This window comes from Amphiprion ocellaris, chromosome 9 (genome assembly GCF_022539595.1).
Source record: "Amphiprion ocellaris isolate individual 3 ecotype Okinawa chromosome 9, ASM2253959v1, whole genome shotgun sequence".
NCBI classification, from domain to species: Eukaryota; Metazoa; Chordata; class Actinopteri; family Pomacentridae; genus Amphiprion; species Amphiprion ocellaris.
In genome coordinates, this window is record NC_072774.1 from 35,076,024 (window position 1) to 35,099,337 (window position 23,314).

Below are 23,314 nucleotides of genomic sequence, written 5' to 3' on the forward strand. Positions count from 1 at the left end.
AGTTACCACAAAGCAAATGTGAGTCAGAGAATCTTAGGGTTAAAATGTAAAAGAGTTCCATTTGAAACTAGCATGATTGTGGAAATGTGGTTTAAGGGCCATCTACTCAAGAATTTTGGATTCTGGATTTTGTTCATTATCATGAAAATGTTATATATACACTACCAGTCAAAAGTTTGGAGACACCTTCCCATTCAATTATTTTTATTTAATTATTTTATATATTGTAGATTAATACTGAAGACAATGACGACAACAATAAAAGAATACATATGGAATTATGTTGTAAATGTGTTAACTTTTCTTAACATTTTTAATCTTCAGTATTAATCTACAGTGTAGAAAATAATACAAATAAATAAAAAGCAATGAATGAGAAGGCATGTCCAAACTTTTGACTGGTAGTGTACACACACACACACACACACACACACACACACACACACACACACACACACACACACACACACACACACACACACACACACACACACACACACACACACACACACACACACAGACTACCATTCAAAAGTTTGGGGTCACCCAGGCAATTGCATGTTTTACATAAAAACTCATATTTTTATTCATGTGCTAACATAATTGCACAAGGGTTTTATAATCATCAATTTATTGCAAAGTGGAAGCTTCTTAAATGAATCCAGAGAGACTCCATTCAGAACTCTGCTCATTTTACTGAACATTAAATGCTGCAGTTACAGAGGAACACACTAACATGACCTTTGGAACATGTACCTTTCACAGGACTAACTACTTTCTGTTTACATCAAAAAATAAAAGCACAGGAGATTTATGCACCTCCTGACTCACCAAAATAAAATCCTCTCTCCCTCACTACATCAAACATATGAATGAATAAATCCTCTAATAGTACAAATGCATGAATCTTAACATTCAAACTAAACAATTCACAACATCCTCCCACCTGATGAACAGCTGTTCATCACATTTTAATACATCACTTTAAACAATTTCTAAAGGATATATCAGCTGAACAGGTCTTCTCAACAGACTGCCCGTGGAAGTACGAACAGTACAAGAACGAATAAGTCCATCTCTTCCAGGGAAAAGTTCTTTTATCCGTTTCCACCTCTGTCTGGGTGCATTGTCTTTTCCCATCAGGACAACATCTCTCACCTTCAGTGTGGTGGGTGTAGGAAGCTCACACTTGTGAGCAGATTTCAAGTCAATTAAGTAGTCATTTCACCAGCTGTTCCAGAAACAAGTTAAAAGTTTCTGTCAATACTTCCACATCCTACCCATGTTCTCTATGCTTGCATTGGTTGCCTGGGATGATGCAAACAAAGTCTTTGATGGCAGAGAAGTGAGTCTTTTTCCCACCAGGAAATGGGAAGGTGTAGGTTGCTGGGGATCTGACACATCATCATTTACTTAAGGGAGGGGTCTGGAATTTAATACAGCTGCTACCACAGTGAGCACTGTAAACTAATCCCTCAAAACCAAGGGAAGTCCTCCCTAAGACCTTCAAACATGTTTTCACTGATCTTACAAGTCTTTCCCAGAATCCACCCCACCATGCAGCTCTCTCTGCAATAAACTTCCAATGGATTCCCCTGTCTGTGAAAAACTCTGTTAACTCTGACCCTCTTATTGACTGCCAAAGTTCCCTTAAATCTTGGTCTGCTCTTTTGAATGTTTTGGCCTTGTCTGAATAAATTATCTTACATAGCCCTTGCCTTGTAATACATCTCTTTAAGACTAACAGAAACCTTTCAGTTGTCTGATCAGAAACTAACTCTAAGTGCACTGCTCTAGTTACAGCACAAGTAAAGAGCGCAATGTAAACTTTCCTAGGCTGACCACTTGACTTCACATACAACGGTCCTGCAAAATCTACCCCACAAACTTCAAATGGTGGTGATTCTGCTACTTTGTCTCTGGGCAATGGAGCTGTTATCTGCTGGGCTGGTTTCACTTTCAGCTTCTTACAAATATAACAGTGTGTTAGCACTCGCTTGACCAGCTGTTTCCCCTTTAAAGCCCAGCATCTTTCCCTCATTTCGACAAATGTGTCTCTGACTCCAGAATGCATTACTCGCTCATGACAATCCTGAACCAATAATTCAGTATGTGTGATTTGTAGGTAGCACTCATGGGTGCTGCTCCCTAAAACTGAGATCCGAGTTCTGTAGCCTTCTAGAAATGGTTTCAGGTCTTTAATTTTGCAGTCTCTGTTAATGTTTTGTCCAGATTTCAGCTGACTGATTTCTTGGCTGAAACTGTTCTCCTGAGTCACTTTCACCCAATACACCTGGGCAGCTGTAATCTCCTCAGAAGTTAACTCTCCCTGAATCTTTTGACTTGAATGGGTGTTGGTTATAAACCTCTTTACCCATGCAGTTACTCTAAGTGCTGTTTTTAGCCCACTATACTTCTCTAGATCTAATAGCCTTTCATTTTGATCTGTGCTGGCAAATTGTATTGCTACCTTGGAATTGCACCTGAGCTCAACATTTACCTCATGTGCAACACAATCCTCACCACTGCACTCTGTTTCATCAGTGAATGACAGGGAAGGGGGCCCATTCCACCAAAGCTGGCTTTGAATGAGGTTCTCAACACTCATTCAAAGGTAGATCAGCAGGATTTGTTTTGTCACTACAACATGACCACAGTTCAGGATTTGAGAGGCTTTGTATCTCCATCACTCTGTTGGCCACAAATGGCTTCCATCTTTGTGCATTGCTGTGGATCCAATGCAGAACCATAGTTGAGTCTGTCCACATTTGCAGTTGATTTCTCTCCATGCTCAGTGGCTGAAGACAGTTATTTCCCAGCCATGCTCCAATCAGTGCACTCATGAGCTCTAAGCGTGGCAAAGTCATCTTTTTTAAGGGAGCTACTTTCGATTTGGATTTTACAAAACTTGTCACAAGTTCTCTGTCTTTGTTCTGTTCTTGTAGATAGGCAACAGCACTGTATGCCTTTTCACTTGCTTCACAATATATGAGCAGCTTGTTTGTCTTTGAGTTTGGTTGAGTTTCAATCTGATACCATCTCGGAATGGCTAGTAGATGGAGCTGTGGGAGTTCTGCACACTATTGATCCCACCTTTCAGCCAAGTCTGCAGATAACTGTTCATCCCAACCAATTCCTCTCTCACACGGTTCTTGAAATAAGCATTTAATTCTTACAGTAAATGGAGTGAGGAAGCCGATGGGGTTGAATATGTGTGCTGAAGTCTTGAGTACACTTCCCTTTCTGTTTTCTTTGCCTTTTAGGATATCCAATAGACCAGGGGTCACCAACCTTTTTGAACCTGAGAGCAACTTCAAGGGTACTGAATAGTACGAAGGGCACCTTGTTTGATACAAACTTCCTCAATAGCAAACTTGCGCCATCATCTTTAAACAATAATAATAATGAAAATAATATGTAAAAAGACTGTCTGATCACATTTATGTTAATTATTCCTTACAATAATTATTAACAACGATTTCCACAACAATGACGGTAGAAAACACACACACACACACACACATATATATATGGGAATCTGTTCCAATATTTAAAAGTCAGAGGTATCCCATCTCTGAAACTTTGGTAAATATCTTTCTTGGCAGTTTTGTATGAATCAGCGTAATTGCAGCATTTTATACAAAATCACACCAGTTAGATTTCTGTGCCAATTGTCACTTCTAACATTTTTAGGAAATCATTAACTGTCATCAAATCATGCTTCATTTGTGCAAACCACTACCTTTGTAACATTTTTGAACAATTCATGAACTCTGTCCCATGTTTGTACAAATTAAAGGTTATGTAAGAAAAAAAATCAACTCTTTCACATTTTGAAATGAATCCTATCACATTAGTACTAATCACCAGCATTTTTCACCAGCATTGCAACATTTTTAACAGATCATAACAACAAATCTTTACATGTTTTCAACTAATTATTTTTCACATTTTTGTGCAATGGCACGGTGTTTTGAATGACAACATATGTTACCTCTTTCTTTGCCTGTAAATGTGTGTTAGTGGGAAGCCTGGCATTGCAGAGCTTATCATGTCTTACCTTTACCTTGAAGCTCACAGTTCAGATGGTTCAGTTTCCCAGTGATGTCCGTTAAAAATGTAAGGGCAAGAATCCACTCAGTGTCCTCAAGCAGCAAGATGTCCTCCCCTTTGGATTGCATGAACTCTTTGATTTCAGCCAACAGTGACAAAAAACGCTGCAAAACTGTTCCCCTGCTGATCCATGGGGTTTCTGTGTGCAGTAACAGGTCACCATGTTCAGCTGACAGCTCCTCCAGCAGCACCTTCAATGTCCTGGTTGTTTGGCTTTGGAGCCATTTATGATCTTCACGACACGAGTCATCACATGATCAGATCCGGCCACTTTTGTACATACATCTGGCCTGCTGGTGAATGCTGCAGTGGTAATGTAGGAATGTTGGGAAGTCTGGATCACCTCTGCATCGTACAATGAAGCCTGCATGGCGACCCGTCATGGAGGAGCCCCGTCCGTCGTAACTAAAACAAGCTTTTCTAATGGTACATTTTTCTCCACGAAGAAACTTTTCGCCGCGTAGTAGATGTCAAAGCTGCCCATAAGTCCCGGGTTTTCCTGTCCGTAGTGCGCATACAGTCTATGTGCGCTACCAGGTGGCTAGTTAGCATGGAAGCTTTGTGGCGGTTAAAGTAGCGTCTCTCCACATTGTGCCGCTTTGCCGACGCAATAGTCGCCCCGCAAATAGGACACATACATTTATCTTTCACTGTCGCGAAAAAGAACTCTTCCTCCCAGTCATCGCGAAAATGGTGTTTTGTCTTTCACTTATCTGTCATGTTTTGGGGGTAAAAACCACATCTAGCTTCCCAAAGTGTCTGCGCCCGGATGCTTCAGCAGAGTGACCTGGTGGTTTGACATGCGCAGTGAACTCTGACTCGGACAAGGTGAAAGTTCATTTACACCAAAGACATTTTTGTTTTTTAAATAAATTATAATAAATATTGTAATTTAAAATCTGCATTAATGTAAGTATTTTTGATTTAAAAAGAACAGCAACTATAATTTTTGTAAGGAATTTCATGGTGACTAGTGTTATTTTTAGAACATGTGTGGGGCAACTCACGTGGTCTCTGCGGGCAACCAGGCGCCCGCGGGCACCATGTTCGCTACCCCTGCAATAGACCCTTCAGATCAAACACAAAATTGTTCTTCTCTGATTTCCACACTAGTCCCAACACCTTAAGCACATTTCCACAGGTGTCTGTTTCTGTTTTGTGCTCCATTCCAACTTGTGCCCACTTTTCTTTCAGCTCTGGTGAATTTGTCACCCATTTACACAAGTTCATGGCAGCATGGGAAAGAATTTCTTTTGCTGGGGTAGTGACTGTGAGGGCTTCATAAACATCATGGGAGCTGCAGATAAAATAGTCAACATAGAGAGACTCTTTTAGTGCCTTCACTGCCCTTGGCTGCTCAGATTGATACTGCTTAATGTGGTTTCTTATGGCGGCAGCTAACAGGTATGGGCTCAGTGACGCTCCAAACACCGTTCTATTCATTCTCATTATGTGCAGCTCATTTTCACTTTGGTTTGGTTGGGGGTCCATGCAGCCACAGGAACCTCACTGCATCTTTATCTTTGTCTGCCAAGGCTATTTGCAGAAATGCCTTGGTAATGTCAGCTGTGAAGGCTATCTGGTTAAGTCTAAATTTGACTAGCACATCCAGCAAATTTGGATTCAGGTTAGGCCCTGTCAGTAAACAGTCATTCAGTGAAGGGGAACCTTCTTCACGTGATAATGCATCAAATACAATTCTTAGTTTGGTTGTTACCTTGTCTTCTCGAAGCACAGCATGATGTGGCAAATAATACTTTACAGTCTCCTGCTGTTCTATTATGGAAGCATTGTCAGGCACATCCTCACAGATGCCTTGTTGCAGGTAATCTTCTATGACATCATTGCATCTTGTGTACAGAGTTGCATCCATCATAAATCTCCTCTTGAGGGTTTCAAATCATTTCTTCGCAACCCTGAAGTTGTCGGAGAGGTCTTGTCTGTCTGGTCGCCACGGTAAAGCAACTTGGTAGCGCTCATCTTTGAATCTCACAGTCTGTTCAAAGTTCTGATAAGCCTCTGTGTCCTCTGGGCTCTGAATTTTCTCCTGCACAATGCCCAAAGACTCCACTTTCCAAATGCATGAAGCTGTTTTGAGATCCGTGTCTTCATCCAAACTTGTGTGCATACAAGCGGCATCTGTTACACGGGAGGTTGAAATTGGCCCCTGTAAAGCCCATCCAAATATACTTTCTACAGTCACAAGTGATTCTGTGATCCTCTGGATCTTCCCAGAAACTACTTGACAGTAATAGTCTGCTCCAATTAACACTGACAGTTCTGGAGTATCATTTTCTGCACAAGAAAAATCTGCAAGCTGCAGACCTTTTCTCTTAAATTCCTCTTGGTTGGGTTCACCAGGTACCTTTATCATTGCACTGCACACTTAAGGTGTTTCCACAGCTTCAATCTCATGCCATTGCTGGGTGTTCCACACATCCTGCAGTAGCACCTTCCCAATGTTTCATTGCGTCGTTACAGGAGTAGTGGATCCAAAGGTGTGTAGATGCAATGTCTCGTCTTATCACTGGTGGTCTCAATGTTTTCACAACACTCCAATGAATGAAACTTCTTTGACTGCCTCCATCCAACAGACAGCGTACTATTTTTCTGCCTGATGGGCTCTCTGTCCATGCTTTCACTGTCTGAAGCAGAACTGTATTTAGAGCAGTATCTTTCAGTTTCACTGTGCTGGACACTGAAGACACAACAGCCTCTGTATTGCCACTGTCAACTTTTGTCTTAGCCTCATTTTTATCACACACTGACTGGTGATGTCTTTGCCCACACAATGCACATGAAACACCTTTAACTCTGCAGAATGTTGCCTTGTGTTTTAGGCCAAGGCACACGTAGCATTTTCCCTGCTTTCTCAGTATGTCTTTGCAGGTAGCTACAGAATTATTAGGACAGGATTCTGGTTGATGATTCTCACTGTTGCAATATACACAGGTCTTGGGGTTGATACTTGCTGTGTGCAATGTAGTCGCTGAGAGCATTCCATTTCTGTGGTTTATTTTTGGAAAGAGGTGTTGGTTTATTAACTCTGTTATTTGGTGGAAGGCCCTTTTGTGTCTGACCTGGTCTTGTAAGTTGCAGTGCTCTCTCTCTCTACTTTGGACCTCATTCTGTAGGAACTGGATGAGCTCAAGCACCTTCCATTTACCAATGGGGTCTGACTTTCTTGTATATGCCAAAGCTATGTCCTCTGGTATGAGCTGAAGCAGTACTGGGCACAGCAGGCATCCATATATGTCACTATGAACCCCCAATGATTCAAGACTGCGAACTTGTATTTCATATTTGTCGTGCAGATTTCTTAGAGCTACAGCATCTGATGATTTTCTCACAGGGCTCAGGTTCAGTAATTTGGACATATGTGCACTGATGACAATGTCTTTTCTTCCAAAACGGCTCTGAAGTAGGCCTACAATTGTATCATAGTTATCATCAGTCATTGTCAGTCCTGCAACAGATCTTGATGCAGCTCCAGTTAAAATATGACTTCAAATATGAAAACTTGCTCTTACTCAGAGCATCATTGTTGTGAATAGCCATTTTATATTGTGACCACAATTCTTGCCACCGACTTATTTCTCCACTGCATTTCTCGATCATTAGCTTGGGCAGTTTACCAGCCTGGCTATTCATGGATCTTATGGAAGCTGTATCACTCACCCATGGTCTCACAGAGTCCCACGCCATCTCTATGAGCCTTTTGGCGTGCGCTTTCCATGTCAGAATACGGTCATGGTATTCCTGAGTCTTAGCAATCTCCTCTTCTAGGTCCTCTACTTGAATTTCATCCTCAATTCCTTTATCCAAATCCATTAAGCATTCTTGTTTGCTTGTTAATACTGACAGCATTTCGCAGATTTTATCAGTTCATCCTTGCTCACCTCCTCTTCAATTTGGCTCATTAGCTTGGTGGTCAAGGTGCGGATAGTCCTTCGCTTTCGTCTCATCCAATCATAACGTTCAGCCATTGTCTCTCCGCAGTAGCTAGCATTAGCTTTAGCACCGTTAGCTTCCAACTTCGTCAGTTCAAAGTCTTACTTTCCGGGGTTTCGGCACCAAAATATTGCAAAGTGGAAGCTTCTTAAATGAATCCAGAGAGATTCTGTTCAGAACTCTGCTCATTTTACTGAACATCAAATGCTGAATTTACAGAGGAACACACTAACATGACCTTTGGAACATGTACGTTTCGCGGGCCTAGCTACTTCCTGTTCATATCAAAAAATAAAAGCTCAGGAAATATATGCACCTCCTGACTCACCAAAATAAAATCATCTCTCTCTCACTATATCCAACACATGAATGAATAAATCCTCTAACAGTACAAATGCATGAATCTTAACATTCAAACTAAACAATTTACAACAAATTAGCCTTTCAACACCATTAGCTACCACAATATAGCATTAGAACACAGGAGTGATTTTTGCTAAAAATGTTCCTCTGTACCCCTATGTAGATATTCCATTTGAAATCAGCTGTTTCCAGCTAGAATAGTCATTTACCACATTAACAATGTTTAGACTGGATTTATCATACATTTAATTTTAACTTCATTGAAAAAAGAACTGCTTGTCTTTCAAAAATAAGGACATTTCCAAGTGACCCCAAACTTTTGAACAGTAGTAGGGCCATACATATATATATATATATATATATATATATATATATATATATATATATATATATATATATATATATATATATATATACATATACATATATATATATATATATATATATATATATATGCAGTGTTTCCTCTAGGATTTTTTTCATCAGCGGTGGCAGACTCTCTGGGGAGCCATTACGCATAAACAAATGACATTTGACTGCAGATTTTACTTGTACAACGTATTTATTGAATGGCCAGTTGAAAATGGCTTTTTAAAGACTGAATGTAAAAAATAAATAAAAATAAATATTTAAAGAAGCTCATCTGAAAATGCAGTTAGCCGTTACATCATGGCGTGTAGATATTAGCTTAATGCTGTCAATAGTTTACTCATGTTAGCGACACTACCACTACTCCGGTTGGCACCGGACCCAATTAACTGAAGCTACCGATATGTTACATAGCATTAGCTGGACATCAATATTTTGTGAATGTCTATTTAACTTGTAAAATATATTAGGAGTTATCTTAAGCTAATAACTTTTTTCCGGTAAGTTGCAGCCCTATTTTCCAAGATGACACTCCTCTGACTCTCTGACCTGGTGCCTGGATGCTTGACTTGATGTCACTTTCAAGGTGGCGCTCTCGAACATCAATGTTGTATTAACACAGTGTTTCTCAAATAGTGGGGCGCGCCCCCCTGGGGGGGCGCAGAGGCATGTCAAGGGGGGCGCGGGCGACTGGGAGGAAAAGGTCCTTCAACACGGAACTAATTAGCTGAACTATTGTTTTAACGTCGGCCTGTTTTTCACGGCGTACAACAATACTGAAATTGTGCTGACCCCATAGACTGTATATGCCATAGATAAAAATAATAATAATAATAATGATCTTCTGTATATATCTATGGTATATGCACTGGCCGTTCAGACTCTGAAGTACAGACTCCTGAGAACGGGAGAACGCATCGTTAATGTGCAGTCGGAACACCAGCGTACTCGATCACGTCACGTACTCCTCTCATCTCCTCCGATTATTTTTACCAGCGATGTCAAACATACGGCCTGTGGGCCAAAACCGGCCCACCAGACGGTCCATTTCGGCCCGCGGGACGACTTTACAAATGATAAAAATTACAACAACATTAACTGTAAATTTGTAAAGCTGTAAATTTAAAATAATTTCTACAACTTGACAAGTTGTTTTGACCATAAACTAAAATACTAGATTGTTCAGTTGCAGATACCTGTGACTGAATGTTTTGTGTTTTTGTAGATAAACTGTTATTTGGCAGTTACAATGCATGTGTAAATGATGAACTGAGGCATAATAGGCTACTGTTGAAACTGAACTTGTTTTCCTTAAGAAATTTCAGGTTCATAATATTTTGTAAAAAAGATAGTTCATTAAATGTGAATATTTTCAGAATGCCCCTCCATGGGCTGCGACCTTATCGCGGTGGAGGGGTTTGCGTGTCCCAATGATCCCAGGAGCTATGTTGTCGGGGGCTTTATGCCCCTGGTAGGGTCACCCATGACAAACAGGTCCTGGGTGAAGGACCAGACAAACAGCAGCCCAGAAGACCCCAATGAAGACAAAGAATCTTGGAACCACGAGTCCCTTGCCCGGACGCGGGTCACCGGGGTCCCCCCCTGGAGCCAGGCCCGGGGGTGGGGCTCGATGGAGAGCGTCTGGTGGACGGGCTTCTTCCCACGGGGCCCGGCCGGGCACAGCCCGAAGAAGAGACGTGGGACCCCCCTCCAGCAGGCCCACCACCCGCAGGAGGGGCCATAGGGGTCCGGTGCCATGTGTGTTGGGTGGCGGCCAGGGGCGGGGAGCCTGGCGTACCGACCCCCGGCTACACAAGCTGGCTCTAGGGACGTGGAACGTCACCTCTCTGGCGGGGAAGGAGCCTGAGCTGGTGTGCGAGGCTGAGAAGTTCCGACTTGATATAGTCGGCCTCACCTCGACACACAGCAGGGGCTCTGGAACCAGCCCTCTCGAGAGGGGTTGGACTCTCTTCCACTCTGGAGTTGCCAATGGTGAGAGGCGCCGAGCAGGGGTGTCAATACTCATTGCGCCTCGGCTCGGTGACTGTGTGTTGAAGTTTACCCCGGTGGACGAGAGGGTGGCCTCCCTTCGCCTTCGGGTGGGGGGACAGTTCCTTACTGTTGTTTCTCTCAGGGGGGGAAAGCGGTGCACTGTCAACACTGTGTATAGTGGGGATGGTGCACTGCTGACCTCAACTCGGGACGTTGTGAATCGGTGGAGGGAGTACTTCGAAGACCTCCTCAATCCCACCGACACGCCTTCTGATTCAGAAGCGGGGCCTGGGGTCTCGGGGGTGGATCCTCCCATCTCTGGGGTCGAAGTCGCCGAGGTAGTTAAAAAGCTCCTTGGTGGCAGGGCCCCAGGGGTGGATGAGATCCGCCCGGAGTTCCTCAAGGCCCTGGATGTTGTGGGGCTGTCCTGGTTGACATGCCTCTGCAACATCGCGTGGACATCGGGGGCAGTGCCTCTGGATTGGCAGACTGGGGTGGTGGTCCCTCTTTTTAAAAAGGGGGACCGGAGAGTGTGTTCCAACTATAGGGGGATCACACTCCTCAGCCTCCCCGGGAAGGTCTATTCAGGGGTACTGGAGAGGAGGGTCCGCCGGATAGTCGAACCTCGGATTCAGGAGGAGCAATGTGGTTTTCGTCCCGGCCGTGGAACTGTGGACCAGCTCTACACCCTCAGCAGGGTCCTTGAGGGTGCATGGGAGTTTGCCCAACCAGTCCACATGTGTTTTGTGGATCTGGAGAAGGCTTTCGACCGTGTCCCTCGGGGAACCCTCTGGGGAGTGCTCCGGGAGTACGGGGTAACGGACCACCTAATACAGGCTGTCCGTTCCCTGTATGACCGGTGCCAGAGCTTGGTCCGCATCTCTGGCAATAAGTCGAACTCGTTTCCAGTGAGAGTTGGACTCCGCCAGGGCTGCCCTTTGTCACCGATTCTGTTCATAATTTTTATGGACAGAATATCTAGGCGCAGCCAGGGTGTTGAGGGGGTCCGGTTTGGTGACCTCAGGATTCCGTCACTGCTTTTCGCGGATGATGTGGTCCTGTTGGCTTCATCATGCCGGGACCTCCAACTCTCACTGGATCGGTTCGCAGCCGAGTGTGAAGCGGTTGGGATGAGGATCAGCACCTCCAAATCCGAGTCCATGGTCCTCAGCCGGAAAAGGGTGGAGTGCACTCTCCGGGTCAGGGATGAGGTCCTGCCCCAAGTGGAGGAGTTTAAGTACCTCAGGGTCTTGTTCACGAGTGAGGGAAGGATGGAGCGAGAGATCGACCGGCGGATTGCTACGGCCTCCGCAGTAATGCGGACGCTGTACAGGTCCGTCGTGGTAAAGAGGGAGCTGAGCCGAAAGGCGAAGCTCTCAATTTACCGGTCGATCTACGTTCCTACCCTCACCTATGGTCACGAGCTTTGGGTAGTGACCGAAAGAACAAGATCGCGGGTACAAGCGGCTGAAATGAGTTTCCTCCGCAGGGTGGCTGGGCTCTCCCTTAGAGATAGGGTGAGAAGCTCGGCCATCCGGGAGGATCTCAGAGTAGAGCCGCTGCTCCTCCGCGTAGAGAGGAGCCAGATGAGGTGGCTCGGGCATCTAATTAGGATGCCCCCCGGACGCCTCCCTGGTGAGGTGTTTAGGGCAAGTCCCACTGGGAGGAGACCCAGGACACGCTGGAGAGACTATGTCTCCCAGTTGGCCTGGGAACGCCTTGGGGTCCCCCGGGAGGAGCTAGATGATGTGGCCGGGGAGAGGGAGGTCTGGGCTTCCCTCCTAAAGCTGCTGCCCCCGCGACCCGACCCGGACCAGCGGTAGAAGATGGATGGATGGATGGATGGATGGATGGATTTTCAGAATGTACTTTTTTGAACTAAAACAAAGGGGAAAAGTTGGAGCTGTGGTTATTTATAGGTTATTATGCTGTGATTTTACTGGGGGGGCCCACTGGAGATCAGATTGGGTTTATGTGGTCCCTGGACTAAAATGAGTTTGACACCCCTGATCTTTACTGTGAAAAACAACAAAATGGAATCAGATAAAATAACACAGCCCTGCATATTCATGTTTTCACAGTTTATATATATATATATATATATATATATATATATATATATATATATATATATATATATATACACACACACACACACACACAAAGTTATTGAGGGGGCACGAAAGTTTTTTGTCCTCCAAAGGGGGGCCCGACAGAAAAAATTTGAGAACCACTGTATTAACCCAACACATCAAAGAGTAGATACTGAGCAAGATAGTTATCTGTAGTTTACCTTAGTAAGCGCGGGGACCCGGCACAGTGCAAGACTCTGCTGTGCATACATGCGGTGTATTTGCGACAATAACAAAAAAAAAGAAAGAAATTTGAAGGAGCAGACGCTAGGATTGAGGAATGGCGGGCCGCCGCTGCTGAATGAATGTAGAGGAAACACTGATGTGTGTGTATATATATATATATATATATATATATATATATATATATATATATATATATATATATATATATATATATATGTATATATGTATATATATATAAAAATTATATATATAAAAATTATATTTATACTTATATAAATAGACTTATATTTGGTCCCCCCAACAAAATATGAAGTTTCCCCTTTTTATACTTTGTGTCAAAGCATTTGTATGTTGTTGATATGTAGCTAGCTCGCTTGTTAGAATTGACCAGATTTGCCATTTCCCTTGCTCTCATTGCTCCCTTTCCCTGATTCGCTTTTTTCCACATTTAGTTGAGCCAGAGCAGTGCATGAACACATTTTTTCTTATGCATTCACATACAATGGACAGAATTTGTTAGAATGTCCACTGGATTAGTATTGCCGACTCTACCTACATATTCCACAAGTTGAAAAGGATCAGGGAGAAGGAAAAAATCCATTACCTGCCATCTTCTCAATACAGAAGAAGACATAGTCCAGTCCAAATGCATTTTAAGTTGTTTTTTTTTTTTTATTTGGCCTGATCTGCATGTTGGAGTAACACATATCTCATTCTCACATAGTACAAGTAATTCATAATAATCTCCACTGAAGTAACTTATCTTTGTATCTGTGAACAGCACTAGTATCAGTGGAGGGGTACTCAGACCCTGAGTCACGGCAGTATGACAAATGCTTTCGAGTAGCTGAGTGAATAACTTCCAGATCTGTGACACCCACTCATCGAACTAAAGATAGGCCCTGAAGTCCCTTCCAGCCAGAGTAGTACTGTGATGATTTGCTGTGCCTTAGCAAAAGCCTTCTTTACTCTGAGCCACTTTCATGCTCCATTGTATTCTATCACACCCCTAAATATCTGTAAAGATTGGGTAATTGCCTCCCCACTGTTACAATTGCGGTCCCGGAGTCTGAGTAGGCACCTTGATGTGAGGGAAGACTGTACAAACAAAAAGACTGCGTAAAAAGGGGAGAAATCAAAAGAGTCTGTTTTCTCACTTTCTGACTGCTTTGCCTGGAACACTGATAAGAACACATTTGAAAGCGGAAATGAGCCTTGATGATTTTTGCTGAATGTCTCCTCTGATATTTTGACTTTCTGTACCTCTTTCTTTAGGCTCATTGGGATGGTCTCACTGGGAGAATCACTTTCAACCGGACCAATGGCCTGAGAACAGATTTTGACCTTGATGTCATCAGTCTGAAAGAAGAGGGGCTTGAAAAGGTTGTGTGTCTTAATTGTTATAAGTGTGTGTTTCCGTACTTATAAGTCAACCGAGCATGAACACATCTGAGATAATGTAATGATGAGATAGGAGGACTAAAATGGTGTTGCCACTAAAGCAGAATTGACAATTATTCAACGTCAGCCGTGTCTGTACAACGACCAAAACAAAAGCCTGTGCACACTGACCTTAATATTGATAACCAAGCATGTTTACCAAATTCTGTTTTATTATTTTCTTTATTTTGCAATTAAGGTATCATAGATTCAATACACACAGTGAGACAAATTTACTTTTTTTTAATGACTTCTTTTGCTCAAGTAACATACTGACAAGTAAGCTGCACGCACTAACAGCAAAGGGAAAAAAGTATTTATATATAATATATCAGAGGTGACATAAGAGCTAAATACAAGAAAGTTCAGTGTCACAGTGCACCACATCATGACTGACAAAGCTTTTTTGATGCTACTTGCACAAGCTTGCTTTGAAAAACAGATGGACAAGTACTTCAAATGGCACTTATAATACTATAATTGTAAGATTAACTATGCCTGATGAACACTGGGAGCACATCCTTTGGTCAGATGAAACTAAGATCATCTTGTTTGCCTCAGATGGGGTACAGCATGTTTGGCATGACCCTAGTCAGGACTACCACTGTGATGTAGTCCATAGTTGTGACAGGACACCACAGTGGTGGATGTGGCACTGCATTAGGACAGAAGTCATTGGGGCATGACAATAATAGTGGGCACTATGCCTGTGAATACACCAAATATTGACTTACTCTGCAGACACTTGACAAAAGAGGAATATTCCAGTATTCCAGCAACATCAATCCAAAGCACATAAGAGTTTTTACAGAAGAAAAAGTTTAAAAAAACAAAAAAACAAAAAAAAAAAACATCATCTGAACTAATTAGGTGAACTATTGTTTTAACGTCAACCTGTTTTTCATGGCGCACAAACAGCACTGGCCATTGTGCAAGTCCGTACTTGCTTACTTGGCAAATACGGACTCTTGAGAATGGGAGAACGCATCATTAATATGCAATTAGAACACCAGCGTACTTGGTCACGTCACCACCTCGTCTCATCTGCTCTGATTATTTCTACCAGGGGTGTCAAACATGTGGCCCACAGGACAACTTTACAAACGGTAAAAATTACAGAGAAGACATTAACTGTAAATTTATAAAACTGTAAATTTTAAATAATTTCTAGACCTTGACAAGTTGTTTTGATCATAAAGTAAACTACTACATTGTTCAGTTCCAGATACCTGTGACTAAATGTTGTGTCCCCCTTTGGAGGACAACAAGCTTGTCCTCCAAAGGGGGGCCTGGCAGAAAAAATTGAGAAACACTGCTGTGTAAGGTGATAGAATTTTGAATTACTTGACATTCAATTGTATAATATTGCACATGAAGTGTACTCATATACTGCATACTGTACACATCTCAGTTTGGGTTTGTACTTATATAAATTGGTGTCTGATTTTTCTCAGAATGGCATCTTTTTTGGTGCTCAGCAGTCAACTTTAGATTCAAGTGATTATCAGAAGAAAGAAACACAGCAACTATAAATAATATTCTCACATACAACTGCAAAGACTTTATACTTCAGCATCCTGCTTACCTCTCAGAAGCTCCTGGACCTCTGCTGTGTTTGCCTGCACCTCCATGAATAATTTACTCCATTAATAAAAACCCCTTCAGAAGCCCTCCAGCCTCATGAGGTCTGAATTAAAGAGTTGATTTGCAATTACAAAGCCTATCTGAGGCCCTTGCACAGGGCATGAGAGATGCCCTGAAGAGTGTGTGACTTGTGTGGATTGAAGTGTTTGTGGCCCTGTCTAGTAATGCTCATGGTGGAAGGGGTGAAAGGAGTGTGGGGGTGCTGTTGGGGAGGCTTGGGTGTAAAGACTTAGGGAGAGCTGAGAGAGGCCAAAAGAAGCCATTAAGCATAAACTGATAGCTTTGCCATCCTCTTTATCACCCTTGCTTCTTCAGAATGCACCTGTCTATTTCCCAACTCCCCTATCATACTCCTCTCATTTCAGACCACCTCAGTGGGCTCTCCTTCACCAACCCTCCTAAAGGCCACAAGGCTATTCTGGATCTGAGATCATCTCTAGCATGGCTCCCTGTGGGACTCTAGATTTTATGTGTTTAAGATTTACATGGCTGTCAACTGTGTCGTCAGAGTGCTGCACATTATTCACTACATGTGAAAGAGTGGTGTATCAAAAATGGTGATTTGTTGGTTGAAAATGCATTGATGTTGAATGCAAACATGTCCATGTATAAAAGAAAAGTGCCACACCATGTGCATGTGTGCGTGTTTGCGTGTGTGTGCTTGCATGCATGGGTGCATGTTTCATTTTAATCAAAGTTTGTTAAGTTGGTTCTTAAATGTCAAGCTGAAACAAAATGCTCGACAGGTACATTTTGCCTTTATCATCTGCTTTTTGAGCTTTTTTCTCTCACAGTGAGCAAGTTTCAAAGAGAAATTGTTAGTACTTGGCTTCGGTAGGCTGTGGCATTTAAATGATGCTTAATTGATAAAATATTCCCCACACCATTACACCACCAGCAGCCTGAACTGTTGATACAAGGCAGGATGGATCCATGCTTGAATCTTGTTTACACCAAATTCTGACCATCTGAATGTCACAGCTGATATCGAGACTAATTAGACCAGGCAACGTTTTCCAATCTTCTCTGATACAATTTTAGTGAAACTGTGTGAACTGTAGCCTCAGTTTCCTGTTCTTAGCTGACAGGAGTGGTACCTGGTGTGGTCTTCTGCTGCTGCAGCATTCAAAGTTTGATGTGTTGTGCATTCAGAGATGGTATTCTGCATTCCTTGGTTGGAACAAGTGGTTATTTGAGTTAATGTTGCTTTTCTGTCATCTTCAACCAGTCTGCCCATTCTCCTCTGACCTCTCACATCAACAAGGCATTTTCATTCATACAACTGCCACTCAGTGGATATTTTCTCTTTTTTTGGACCACTCTCTATAAAGCCTAGAAATGGTTGTGCGTGAAAATCCTAGAAGATCAACAGTTTTTGAAATACTCAATTCAATTCAATTCAATTCAATTTTATTTATATAGTGCCAATTACAGTCAAATTGTCTCAAGACGCTTTACAGAACCCATATGCCTGAACCCCCAGAGCAGCCCTAAGGCAACAGTGGCAAGGAAAACACCCTTTTAACACGGAAAAAAACCTCGAGCAGAACTCGGCTCTTTATGTGGGGGGACCCATCTGCCTGCTGGCCGGACGGGTTGAGAGGGACAAAAGAGGTAGAGAGGTAGAGTTAGAGGGTTAGAGGTAGAGGGGTGGAGGTAGAGGAAGAGAGGGGAGGAGACAAGGACGATGAAAGACACAATTTGATACATGCATGATAAGACAGATGATACATGCAAAGTACAGCTAACATGGAAACTGATTATAGTTTACTGCTATGGTGTATGGCTCTGACATTAAATATACTACATATATAGCTGGTGGTAAATTCAAAAATATCTAGATGAACATTAAGTATAGTAAGGGCAATGCAGAGTAGATCGGTGGAAATGGGCAGCTGGAGGCAGTGGTCTGGAGGAAGGTCAGCAGCAGCATCCCACAGATGGAGATTAGGCCAGTTGGTGGGAGAACCACCATAGATCTGAAGCATCCAGCAACAGAGTGAGTGTAATGCAGTAACGGTATATATAGTAAATACACAGGTAGTTAGAGAAGGGCTCAGTGCATCCAGAGAGGTTCCCCAGCAGCCTAGGCCTATAGCAGCATAACTAGGGGAAAACTAAAGGACGTCAAGAGGGGAAGTCAGTTGTGCAAATGAAGACACCAGCTCACCCTGTCAGGGTCCCCCAGTCAGCCCTAACTATAAGCTTTGTCAAAAAGGAAGGTTTTAAGCCTGGTCTTAAAAATAGAGAGGGTGTCTGCCTCCAGAACCCAAACTGGGAGCTGGTTCCACAGGAGAGGAGCTGATAACTGAAGGCTCTGCCTCCCATTCTACTTTTAGAGATTCTAGGAACAACAAGTAAGCCTGCAGTCTGAGAGCGAAGAGTTCTGCTAGGATAATATGGTACTATCAGGTCTTTAAGATATGATGGAGATTGGTTGTTAAGAGCTTTATATGTCAGAAGAAGGATTTTGAATTCAATTCTAGATTTAACAGGAAGCCAATGAAGAGAAACCAATACAGGAGAAATATGATCTCTCTTGCTAACACCCATCAGTACTCTGGCTGCAGGGTTTTGGATCAGCTGTAGATGTTTCAGAGAGCTATTGGGACAACCTGATAATAAGGAATTACAGTAGTCAAGCCTAGAAGTAACAAATGCATGGACTAGTTTTTCTGCATCACTCTGAGACAGGATGTTCCTGATTTTCACAATATTTCTCAGGTGGAAAAAGGAAGTCCTACAGATTTGTTTTATGTGCGAGTTAAAGGACATGTCCTGGTCAAAGATAACTCCGAGGTTCCTCACAGTAGTACTGGAGGCCAATGTAATGCCATCCAGAGTAACTATATGCTTTGAAAGCAATTCTCTAAGATGTTTGGGGCCAAATACAATGACTTCACTCTTGTCTGAATTTAGTAGTAGGAAATTATAGGTCATCCAGGTCTTTATGTCCTTAAGACAATCTTGCAGTCTAGCTAGCTGATTAGTTTCATCTGGCTTCATAGATAAATACAATTGAGTGTCGTCAGCGTAACAATGGAAATTAATACAGTGCTTCCTAATAATATTGCCTAAGAGAAGCATGTATAATGTGAACAGTATTGGTCCTAAGACAGAACCCTGAGGAACTCCATGATTAACCCTAGTATGCTCAGAAGAATCATTGTTGACATGCACAAACTGGAACCTGTCTGATAAGTAGGATTTAAACCAGTCCAGTGCTGTCCCTTTAATGCCAATAGAATGTTCTAGTCGCTGTAATAAAAGTTTGTGGTCGATTGTATCGAATGCTGCACTAAGGTCCAACAAAATAAGTATAGAGACCAGTCCATTATCTGACGCTATGAGAAGGTCATTAGTAACTTTCACCAGAGCTGTTTCTGTGCTATGATGCACTCTGAAGCCTGACTGAAACTCTTCAAACAAGCTATTCCTTTGTAAATGTTCACACAATTGATTTGCAACTGTTCTTTCCAGAATTTTAGAGCGAAATGGGAGGTTGGAAATTGGTCCATAGTTGGCTAAAACATCTGGATCTAGAGTGGGCTTTTTAAGTAAAGGTTTGATTACAGCAACCTTAAAAGCCTGTGGTACATAACCTGTTACTAGAGAGAGATTAATCAGATCTAACATTGAGGAATTAATTAAAGGTAAAGCCTCCTTGAACAGTCTAGTTGGGATAGGATCTAAAAGACGTGGATGGTTTGGATGTTGAAATTATTGAAATTAGTTCAGAGAGATGTATGGGACTGAAAAATTCTAAATATCCACCAGGTCTTACAGCCAATTCTAAAGTATCTGTACTCGATGATACATCTGTGACAGTTGTAGGAAGGGCCAGATTAATTTTTTCTCTAATCGTAATAATTTTATTTGTAAAGAAGCTCATGAAGTTGTTACTGCTCAAAGCTAAAGGAATACAAGGTTCAACAGAGCTCTGACTCTTTGTCAGCCTGGCTACAGTGCTGAAGAGAAACCTGGGGTTGTTCTTGTTTTCCTCTATTAAAGATGAATAATATGTTGTCCTGGCATTATGAAGAGCTTTTTTATAAATTACTAGACTATTTTTCCAAGCTACATAAACTTCCTCTAAATTAGTGGAATACCACTTCCTTTCCAGCTTTCGGGACGCCTGCTTTAAAGTCCGCAGCTGGGAATTATACCAAGGAGCAGGTCCTCTCTGAGATAGAACTTTCTTTTTTACAGGTGCAACACTATCAAGTGTTGTATGCAGTGAGGCTGCAGCATTATTAACAATATAATCCACTTCTGTGGGGGTAAAATTATAATACTTCCCTTCCATTATATCAGTAAGTGGTGCTGGACTAAATAGGGAGGGTATTATTTCCTTAAATTTAGTCACCGAATTGTGAGACAGACATCTACTGTAATGATATTTATTCTTAACTCCTGTACAATCTATTGTTGTAAATTGAAATGTTATCATAAAATGGTCAGAAAGAAGAGGGTTCCGGGGAAATACTGTTAACTGTTTGATTTCTATGCCATAAGTCAGAACGAGGTCAAGGGTATGATTAAAACTATGAGTTGGTTTATTTACATGTTGAGAAAACCCTATTGAGTCTAATATTGAATTAAAAGCAGTCGTAAGGCTGTCACTGTCCACGTCAGCATGAATGTTGAAGTCACCCACAATAATGACTTTATCTGAGCTGAGCACTAAATCAGATAAAAAGTCTGAGAATTGAGATAAAAACTCAGAGTAAGGAGCAGGAGGACGATATACAACAACAAATAAAACTGGTTTCTGAGCTTTTAAATCTGGATGAGAGAGACTGAGAGTAAGATTTTCAAATGAACTGTAACTAGGTTTAGGTCTCTGGTTCATTTTTAAGCTAGAGAGGTAAATTGCTGTTACTCCTCCTCCTTGGCCCGTGATTCGAGGAACATGACAGTTAGTATGACTAGTAGGAGTATAACTCACTTAAATCCCTTTTAACACACTTAAGGTGTTACTTAAAAACCTTTAAAGGTTCATGTTAGAATCCCCGACTTACACATGCTTCCTGTTAATGTGGTACTTTTAGCTGGCAATATTTGCGTCAAAAGAAAACTGGTTCCTGCAAACTGCATATTACTGTATGTTGGTCGGCTGTTCCCTCTTGAGGTTTTCTTGTATTCGTATTTCCTACTGAGAGGGCCAACGTGCTGTTTACTAGGGCCTGACTGATATGGATTTTTTGAGGCCGATGCCAATTCCAGTATTTGGCAGAAAAAAGTCTGGTAACTGATAAATCGACTGATTAATTTTACAAATATATAATGAATAAAATAGCTTCTTTTTTGGTCCATTAATGCTTAGAACAACAAAGATATGAATTACAGGTAGAACATTTTACTGTTTTAGAATGCTTTGTCCTTTACTATTTGTTTAACTTTACAACAGAGAGGAATTTTCATGTACAAAAACATGCAACAAAGCATTAAACCTCTGGGAAATTACATAACTTAATAAAGAGTCAATCTATAAATGAGTTATTAAATATATCTTGTCTTGTACTTCTTGTTGCTGCAAATTAGAGGTAGGTTATATATATATATATATATATATATATATATATATATATATATATATATATATATATATATATATATATATATATATATATACACACAGAAATAATTTCACACTAACACTACATAACAACACACACATTGAGTTGCTGTGACAGCCTGTGTCATGTTATAGTACTTTTATGTTTGGAACAAAATGATGCAATCCAACAAAATTCAAGAACAGATGAGAAATAAAGTAATTGACATCCGTCAATCTGGAAAGGGTTACACAACCATTTCTAAAGCTTTAGCAGTCCAGCGAACCACAGCGAGAGCCATTATCCACAAATGGAGAAAACATAAAACAGTGGTGAACCTTCCTAGGAGTGGCCAGCCGACCAAAATTACCCCAAGAGCACAGCAACGATTCATCCAGGTCACCAACATCTAAAGAACCTCCCTTGCCTCAGTTAACCCCTTGACACCTATTGTCACAAATTCACATCATACCATTTTCATTCACACTGCAGCTGAGCTAGCTCATCCATTCCCCCAGTGCCAGCTTGTGCATATTCACTATGTACCTTGGAACCTTTTGCAAGCACTAGTTTCTTATAGGACTAGTCGGAGTGGGACCTAATCATTATATATCTGTTGTTATTATTACGTATCTGTTCTATGTGTAATAGACAAATTAACAATCACTTATTTTTAGCATCAGCCGGAAAGCAAAAGTTCTTTTTTAAATTTTATTGTAAATAAATTCAGGCATCAAGGGGTTGAGGTCAGTGTTCATGACTCAACAATAAGGAAGAGACTGGGCAAAAATGCCATCCATGGCAGAGTTCCAAGGCGAAAACCACTGCTGACCAAAAAGAACATAAAGACTCATCTTACTTTTGCAAACAAACATCTGAATGATCCCCAAGACTTTTGGGAGAATATTCTATGGATTGATGAGGTGAAAGTCAAACTTTTTTGGAGGTGTGTGGCTCGTTACATCTGGCATAAAAGTAACAGCATTTCAGAAAAAGAACATCATACTAACAGTGAAACATGGTGGTGGTAGTCTGATGGTCTGGGGCTGCTTTGCTGCTTCAGGACCTGGATGACTTGCTGTGATTGATGGAACCATGAATTCTGCTCTCTACCAGAAAATCCTGAAGGAGAATGTTCGGGCCATCAGTTCATGACCTCAAGCTAAAACGCACTTGGGTTCTGCAGCAGGACAATGATCCAAAATACACCAGCAAGTTGACTTCTGAATGGCTTCAAAAATACATAATGAAGGTTTTGTAATGGCCTAGTCAAAGACCGGACATGAATCTGATTGAAATGCTGTGGCATGACCTTAAAAAGGCCATTCATGCTCAAAAACTCTCCAGTGTTGCTGAATTAAAACAATTCTGCAAAGAACAGTGGGCCAAAACATCTTCACAGAGATGTGAAAGACTCATTGGCAGTTCTAGAAAACGCTCGATTTGAGTTGTTGTTGCTGAGAGTGACCCAAACAGTTATTAGGTTTATAGATATAGATCTTATAGATTATAAATAGAGATATATAGATATAGATATGTATTTATCTGTTCTGGAGCCACAACCAA

At 41.7% G+C, this 23,314-nt stretch overlaps 1 protein-coding gene across 2 annotated transcripts in view; it reads left to right on the plus strand.

Annotated features, from left to right (window-relative positions):
* The window catches only part of grik2 (glutamate receptor, ionotropic, kainate 2), a 384,084-nt gene that overhangs the window by 259,465 nt on the left and 101,305 nt on the right, over nt 1-23,314 (plus strand). For both annotated transcript variants that reach the window (XM_055013796.1, XM_055013797.1), the window contains exon 9: nt 14,382-14,489. In XM_055013796.1, the coding sequence (XP_054869771.1) occupies nt 14,382-14,489 (108 nt within the window). The remainder of the gene's footprint in view (nt 1-14,381; nt 14,490-23,314) is intronic.